An 8,543-nucleotide genomic window follows, 5' to 3' on the forward strand; every position below is an offset into this window, starting at 1 on the left:
TTCCGCGCGCTCTGCCGCCTCCGCCGCCTCCGCCTCCGCGACCTCCGCCTCCGCCTCCGCGACCTCCAGGTCCAGCTGCTTGGCCTCAACGCCGGCGGCAGCTACCTCGTCCTCCTCCTCCTCCGGGTGGAGCTGGCGGCAAATGTCAACAACTTGCTCCCAACTCATGTGGTCTGCCATGGATGGATGGTAGTGTGAGGTGTGCCCGTCGCACCCGGCGGTGTCCACCGTATATAGCCACGGCGGGGCGGGAAAAGGCGTTGAGCGCCACAGGCGTTCTCGCGCGCGTCAAACGCCGGCGAAACTTGCGAATGTATTGGGCGCGCGCGGAACGATCGTCGTCGCGCGAATGCGATTAATCGCCGGCGGCAGTCCTCGACGGGACGTAAAACACCATTAGCGACCTTGACGCTGTCCCCGGATAAAATATGCGTCCGCACCGCTGGAGCTACCCCCGACGCAAACGGTCGCCCTGAGCCACAACGCGTCCGCGGACCGACGCAAACGGACATTTCGGACGTCCGAAATGCGTCGCGCCGCTGGAGATGCCCTAATCATATGGACACGCTCTCACGTCTTGGGGATCGCTCCCCAACCCGACGACAGCCGGCCGTGCCAACCTCGCGGCATCTGTTTCAGGCATACTGTACAAACGTCGTGTCAAGTGGAAGTGGAACGAACGTTTTGCCGTCGGAGTTGGAGACTTTCCTCGGCCGTGCCACCGCCCACCGGTTGTGCGCGCGCGATTGGCGTTGCAACGCAGGAGTCAAGACGTACTGCGTCTCAATAGTCGACCGCTCGGCTTCTTCGTGCACACAGCCTGCCCGTGTCCGCGTCCACAATTTCCTATCCGACCCCTTGCTTGTGTATTGTGCTGCAGATTGTACCGCGTGTCTCTACAGTCTACACGTCTCGGTGACGTGATGGGCTAGGGTGAGCTCTCGACAGCCAAGTCAGAGAAGAAATCTATAGAGAGACGAGAGAAAAAAAGAGGAAAGAAGGAAACCTGGATGAGTGGCAGGCAGAGAGAGCGGGTCCAGGACGCGGCCTGTCTCTTTCCATCATGTCCTGTCCCGTGTGGGCCTGGCCAGGTCCAACGGCTACACCGAGATGCAGCTAGCTAGAGCTACTTTGCACTAAGGTCCCCTTTCTTTGTATAATTTGGACAGTGATGCTTTAGAACAACTATTTCTCCCCTCGCCACTTCTTTACTATGAGTCGAAAGATGGACAAAACGAGTTTTCCTGACAAAGATGTGAGTATTTCATTGCGCAACATGAGAATATTTTCTCTATGGTATTAGATGTCATTATCTCATCACACATTTCAAATTTAATTTACAGATGTTTTATTAATTCTACATGCATGCGATTATATTAGCTATTTGAGAAATGCGACTCATTGGATAGGACATGAAGAGCACATGAGATGTTTGCCTTCACTTATTTTTGTTACAAGTAGTTCTCCTTACTACTGTGTGGCGAGCTAGTAAAGCCCCGCAAAAAAGTAGTAAATGGTATATTTTCCATGGTTTCTATCACTCACAATCATCACCTAGAAAGTACCTCAATTGATTTTTTTCATAGTCCCAACAACATTTTAAAACACTATGTCGCCAGCTGCAAAACAGCCTATTTTTTTTATTTTCCGTCGCAGATAAGTAAAGAAATCTTGCTTAGTTCTTCTAGCACCTATATGTATTAACATCAAGCTTAAACCCGCGAATTGGAGATCAAAACTTGGTCAACCTTTGTTTAGATGTGTACATTTACCATGCTTTACTGCTCAAAACCTAACCACAGTCATTTATGCTCGCTAAATTAAGGAAAATGGCGTTAAATGTTTGCTCAAAGTCTCAAAGGATCACACTTGTGAATAAAAACCTCAAGCTTAGGCATGGGAATGATTTTGATACATGCAGGTCCTATTTTGCAAAATGGCTCCAACGGCTCAACCCGCCCACCATCCCGCCTCGTATAAACAAGTTCGCAGCCCTTCTCCATCGAAGCCACCCCCCACACCCAACACTTCCAAAGAAGCAGAGCAGCCCAAGAAACAGAGCGCCGAGCGAAGGACTCTCTCCGTCGACTCCGCCATTGAATCCATGGCTGGCTGCTGCGTCTTCCTCCGGTGGCCGTCCACCGCTTCTGCCTCCCGCCTCGGGTACCACGCCATCGACGACGAGGCCGGCCCGCCCCCGGCGACGGTCACGGTGGTCGTCGGGAAGGACCGGCGGGTGTTCGCCGTGGACCAGCTGGTGCTCGACACCTACCCGTTCCGGGTGCTCCTGGAGACGGCGGCGAGGAAGGAGGAGCGGCGGGGCAAGTCCCTGTTCGTGGATGTCGACGCCATCCTCTTCGAGCACATACTCTGGCTCGCCCGCTGCCACGACCGCTCAGCTGTTTCCCTCCTCCAGCCCGACCTCAAGGAGATCATCGACTTCTACTCCCAGGAAGCTTGATCGACTCTGACCCTGATCCTAATTCGGTCGGCGCGTCTGATTGATTGATCATAATATTTTTTTTCTCTTTTATAATTCTTTCATTTTTTTTCCTATTCCTCTCATGCTAATGTGCATACTGATGAATCAAATATATGTTACAAGTTACGACAGTGCTGTTGGGTATGAAACATAGAGGATTACAAACTCGCTTGATCCCCAAATCCCATTGCACTGCAGCTGTGTTGCTGGCACGCACGTCCTTCTGAGCTCTGAACATTCTTCGCGGCTTCTGTTTTCTGATCCCTTTTCATCGTCTCCAACACGCGTCTGCCTGTATGCACTACGTGCTTAAGATTAACTCGGCCGGAGACCACCATGACACAACCATCGAACACGCTTATTTACTGGTCGCTTTCGCTCGATCCGGCAAGAACATGTCAACTGTTGGTTGCTCAGAAGCCGCGTCGTAATATGTAATGGTAGAAAATATGAACACGGCGACTACATGACAGCCAACAAGCTGAACGCCTTGACAATTTCTCTGTAATGATTTTGGCGATGGAACCATCGTCTCGCTGCCATACGACAACGACATATCGAGTTTCCTGATTCCAGCTAGCACGATTGATGGGTGCCTAACGAGACAAACAAAAACAGGGTTACTTCTAGGTAAGCACATCCGTTGGTGTATGCACCTCGGTCCAGCTATTTGAGCTTGTATTCTTTGGCATCAGATCATGCAATAACGCGTATCCTTTCATTACCAATTCCAAGACTACACTGTTCCAAAGAAGAAGAAAACATCCATAAGTAGAGACGAAGGTGGAGCGGAAAGGTTTTTTACTTTTCCGCGGAAAACCGGAAACAGGACGCAAACATGGAAATGGAAACATAATTATCCAAAACAGAAAAAATAATAGCGCAAACGGAACAACGTTTTCAGGCGGAATAGACGCGGAAATGAAATTCCCATTTCCAGCTAATATGGAATTTCCATTTTGGGTTGATGTGCATGTCTGAGTCTAACATTCCCATCACATGGCCTTGTCGGTCAGATCTCTCCAAAATTGGCGACCATGTAATCCCTTCATGCATTTGAGGAGGCTTCCACCGCTTTGACCTTCTCCTATTCCGTATTGAATCGACCACCTCCCTAGAATTAGGGAACAACTTTGTTGGTTTGCTTGAATGTTTGATTTTTTTGTTGATTCAAGGGTGCTCTTGGTTCCGGCCAATGTATGCATCGCTCAGTGTCCACACCGTGTTCGGTCTATATGTGTTCCCATCAATATTTTCTTCCATTTTTGTTTTTAGGGTTTTTGCATTTCTTTTAGCTTCCGCAAATATATAAAAACAAATGTGGCACCATCCAGTTCTGTCCGCTTTTTGAGCTTACTCTATTGACTTGGATGTTCAAAATAGTACATATTTAGCATGCCTGGATGAATTTTCAAGAAAATTGAAAGATGACTGAAACTCTAGATGAAACACAAGGCTTGAAGAGTAGTAAGTGCGCACGCATGTAAGGGTATTTTACCCGTAGCCTTTATTTTAGCTAATGATGACACCAGAGCTAAAGTGTAAACTAACGTTACATATAAGTGTCTAAACAAGTTTTAGTTCACAAGTGATGATGGAAGGTGGTTGGAGACCCTCATTTGCTATACAAGAGAAGTGTCGGTGTTTTTGGTTTCATTTCTCTTGATTTATGTTTGAGTCGATAGGAAACACCGCACTATTAAGAGAGGTGGTCTCGATGAGCTTGATGGGGATGATGCCAAAGCCTTTTACATATCCTACCACCAAATTTATTCATCACACGAAACGCAACGAGCCGAGCCGAGGCGGGGCGGGCGGAGGAGGAGGAGTGCGCGAGGGCTCCTTCTAATCTCACTCACTTGGAAGGACTAGAACAGCAGCCCTTATATACCACTCCAACTCTCTCCCAACTAGCAATGTGGGACTAAATTTTGTCCCCCAAGGCTGTCCCAAGCTGCCAACGTGATGGGCCTTGAGATTTCAGGAATTGTAGATCACATGGGCTGCCTTATTGGGCTGCAGCCCATCTACATTCAACAATCCCCCACCAGATCTCATATGCACATCAGATGACACATTAGTTCCATTCACTGTTTAATATACCTGCACTTCAGTGGAGACTGTTAAGTTGAACTTCCACCTAGACAAGGAGTTACGCTTGACTACAACTGAACAATGGACTATGCCTTGAATTGTCAGTCTTTGTGAAGCAAGTTTCACTCAATGTCGGCACGGTACTAGGCTACCATAGCCTTCCCCTCGGGTGGAGCTTATAAGTCATACTTCTCGGCCCTTCATGAGCTTACTAGAGATTCACCCAAATCTCCCACACTATGACCAGTAGTGTCACTCATATAGGTGTGTTCTTCAAAGATCACCCTGTAGGACAGCGTCTTCGCTCATCAAGAGCCGCTCAGAACACATTAAGACATTGTCAACCTACCTTACAGTAGCTATGAGAGAATTGCATCTGCAGCGGAGTGGGAGTATTAAATTTTCTCTCAACTCAGTTGCTCCGGTTTGTTTTCCCACGTCCTAGTTCACGGAATTTTTGATCACATAGGTTGGGTTACCCCCTCGGCAACTCAAGTGGGTCTCAAACCCATCTCCCTCGATGCAAGGTCTATCATGTTTCTTGATAGTCCTTTTGTGAAAGGATCTGCCAGATTTTTAGCACTTTGGACATAATCCAATGCTATCACTCCGGAGTTCTTCAGTTTTCTGACAGAGTTCAGTCTCCTCTTGATATGTTTGGAACTTTTCATATTATCCTTAGAACTTTTCACTTTAATAATCACAGTTTGATTATCACAGTTCATGAGGATGGCCGGTATTGGTTTTTCAACCATAGGCAAGTCCATCAAGAGCTCACGAATCCATTCCGCTTCGACAGTAGCTGTATCCAATGATGTGAGTTCTGCTTCCATAGTTGACCTCGTTAAGATGGTCTGCTTGCAAGACTTCCAGGAAACAACGCCACCACCAAGAGTGAAAACATATCCACTTGTGGCCTTCATCTTAGCATCTGAAATCCTATACCCTTCAAGTCCTCTTGGATACCCGGTATAATGAATTCCATAGCTCATGGTTCCCTTTAGATAGCGCATCACTCTCTCAAGAGCATGCAATGATCATCTCCCGGGTTGGCCACAAACCGGCTAAGTTTGCATACAACAAACGAGATATCAGGCCTCGTAGCGCAAGCTAAATACATGAGTGAACCAATGATTTGAGAGTATCTTAATTGATCTTTAGTTGCCTTTTCATTCTTTCGAAGCAAGACACTAGGATCATAAGGTGTGAAAGAAGATTTGCAATCAGCATAGACAAATCTGCTCAACACCTTCTCAACATAATGAGATTGCACAAGTGTAATCCCATTATTCTCATCTCTCAATAACTTGACGTTTAATATAACATCAGCTTCTCCAAGATCTTTCATCTCGAAGCACTGAGATAAGAAGCTTTTGACCTCCTCAATCACTTTGAGACTTGTCCCAAAAATTAGTATGTCATCCACATACAAGCATAGGACAACTCCCTCACCCCCACCATGGCGGTAGTACACACATTTGTCGGCTTCATTAACAAAAAAGCCCACAGATGTCAAAGTTCTTTCAAACTTCTCATGCCATTGTTTGGGTGCTTGCTTGAGACCATACAAAGATTTATTTAATTTACACATCTTTCTTTCTTGACCTTCTAGTACGAAACCATCAGGCTGTTCCATGCAAATTTCCTCGTCCAACTCTCCATTTAGGAAAGCCGTCTTAACGTCCATTTGATGAACGAGAAGACCGTGTGAGGCAGCCAATGACAGTAGTACTCGAATGGTGGTCAATCTCGCCACAGGTGAGTAGGTATCTGATACGTCTCCGACGTATCGATAATTTCTTATGTTCCATGCCACATTATTGATGATATCTACATGTTTTGTGCACACTTTATATCGTTTTTATGCGTTTTCCGGAACTAACCTATTGACGAGATGCCGAAGGGCCAGTGGCTGTTTTCTGTTGTTTTTGGTTTCAGAAATCCTAGTAAGGAAATATTCTCGGAATCGGACGAAATCAACACCGAAGATCTTAGAATTCCCGGAAGCTTCCAGAGCACCGAAGAAGGGCCAGAGGGGAGCCAGGGGGGCCCCACCCCACAGGGCGGCGCGGCCAAGGGGGGGCGCGCCCCCTAGTGTGTGGGCCCCCTGTGGCCCCTCCGACTCCGCCTCTTCGCCTATTTAGTCGTCCCTGACCTAAATCCTCGACCCCGTTCGACGAAACCAGAGAAAACCATCCAGAGCCGCCGCCATCGCGAAACTCCAATTCGGGGGACAGAAGTCTCTGTTCCGGCACCCTGCCGGGACGGGGAATTGCCCCCGGAGTCATCTCCACCGCCGTCTCCACCGCCATCTTCACCGCCATCGCTGTCTCCATGATGAGGATGGAGTAATTCACCCCCGGGGCTGAGGGCTCCGCTGTAGCTATGTGGTTCATCTCTCTCTTTATGTGATCTAGTTGAATATCATCTATGTGCTACTCTAGTGATGTTATTAAAGTACTCTATTCCTCCTGCACGGTGTAATGGTGATAGTGTGTGCATCGTGTAGTATTTGGCGTGGGGTATGATTGTAATCTCTCGTAGATTATGAAGTTAACTATTGCTATGATAGTATTGATGTGATCTATGCCTCCTTCATAGTGTGATGATGACAGTGTGCATGCTATGTTAGTTCTCGGTGTAATTGTGTTGATCTATCTTGCACTCTAAGGTTATTTAAATATGAATATCGAATATTGTGGAGCTTGTTAACTCCGGCATTGAGGGTTCGTGTAATCCTACACAATTAGTGGTGTTCATCATCCAACAAGAGGGTGTAGAGTAGTCCTATAATGTGATCATTGTTGAGAGTGTCCACTAGTGAAAGCAGGATCCCTAGGCCTTGCTTCCAAGCATCGAATCTGCGTTTGTTTACTGTTTTGTTGCATGTTTACTCGCTGCCATATTTTATTCAGATTGCTATTACCACTCATACTCATCCATATTACTTGCATCTCACTATCTCTTCGCCGAACTAGTGCACCTAATGCGGTGACCCAGCATACCACTGCATGTTGTAGTATACAAGTCGTTGATATGATCTTTGCGAAGGGACTTCTTCACAATTTGCCATATCCCTCAGAGTGGTACAACAGAAACATTGCAGGTCATAACACTCCATACTTTATTACAAACATTGTCTTAACAAGTTGGTATTCTCACAGGTCCTATGAGAACACCCTAAGATACTACTTAAGTATGATTACAACTCATAACAAATATAAAGAGAGCTCAACAACTTATTTAGGTAAGTTCTACGTTGCTCGGCTCTATGATGCTAGGGTATGTCACTACTCCTCCACCTCCGTGTCATCTGATCCATAGACTATCCCATAGTCTACTCCTTCCACTCCGCCGGTAAGATCAGGTTCTTCGTAGACCAGCTCGTAACTTCCTTCTGGTGCTCCATCGTTGATGGCCTCCACTTCCGGATCACAGTCTAGCAAGGGTGTCGAAAGAAAGTGAGTACAGGGGTACTCAGCAAGTTCTAAAAGAGTAAAAAGGTGTTTGATGCACTAGCTACGACCATTGATCAGGAAATCTCAGGTCAATGCATGTTTTGCAATCATTTCTTCAAAAGGTTGCTTTTATTATGAAAACTATGCCCGTCAGTCTTCACAGGTTGACTAGAACTTCGTGGAGTTCCTTTCCTGCCGCGTTCGCAGTTCCCTTCCCGGAACAAGGAGTGACAGCCACAATTTGATACACTCTGCAGAGGTGCGTTACTTTTCCCACAAGAGATCTCACCCTTTTTGCCATCCGCAGGGACTTGCCCCCGTTCACACTTCCTTTGGTGTGAGGCCAGGTATAAAGATCCAAGCCCACACCGCCTTCTTCGCGACTGCAAACCCACCCTTTTGTCCAACCGTACACCCCCAGTAGACTTCCCCCGATAATACGGCTTTACTCACGGTGTACTCCGGACAATCCCTCATAGATCGTAGAGCCATCATCACTAATGGATGGG

General features: G+C 47.1%; 1 protein-coding gene across 1 annotated transcript; it reads left to right on the forward strand.

Annotated features, from left to right (window-relative positions):
* Nucleotides 1–1,996: 1,996 nt before the first annotated feature.
* On the forward strand, nucleotides 1,997–2,613 carry LOC127296905 (uncharacterized). Its single transcript, XM_051327144.2, has one exon. The coding sequence runs from the start codon at nucleotides 2,105–2,107 to the stop codon at nucleotides 2,459–2,461; it is 357 nt and encodes a 118-aa protein (XP_051183104.2). The 5' UTR covers nucleotides 1,997–2,104; the 3' UTR covers nucleotides 2,462–2,613.
* The last annotated feature ends 5,930 nt before the right edge of the window (nucleotides 2,614–8,543 follow it).

The sequence above is a fragment of the Lolium perenne genome, chromosome 4, assembly GCF_019359855.2.
Source record: "Lolium perenne isolate Kyuss_39 chromosome 4, Kyuss_2.0, whole genome shotgun sequence".
In the NCBI taxonomy this organism is placed as follows: domain Eukaryota; kingdom Viridiplantae; phylum Streptophyta; class Magnoliopsida; order Poales; family Poaceae; genus Lolium; species Lolium perenne.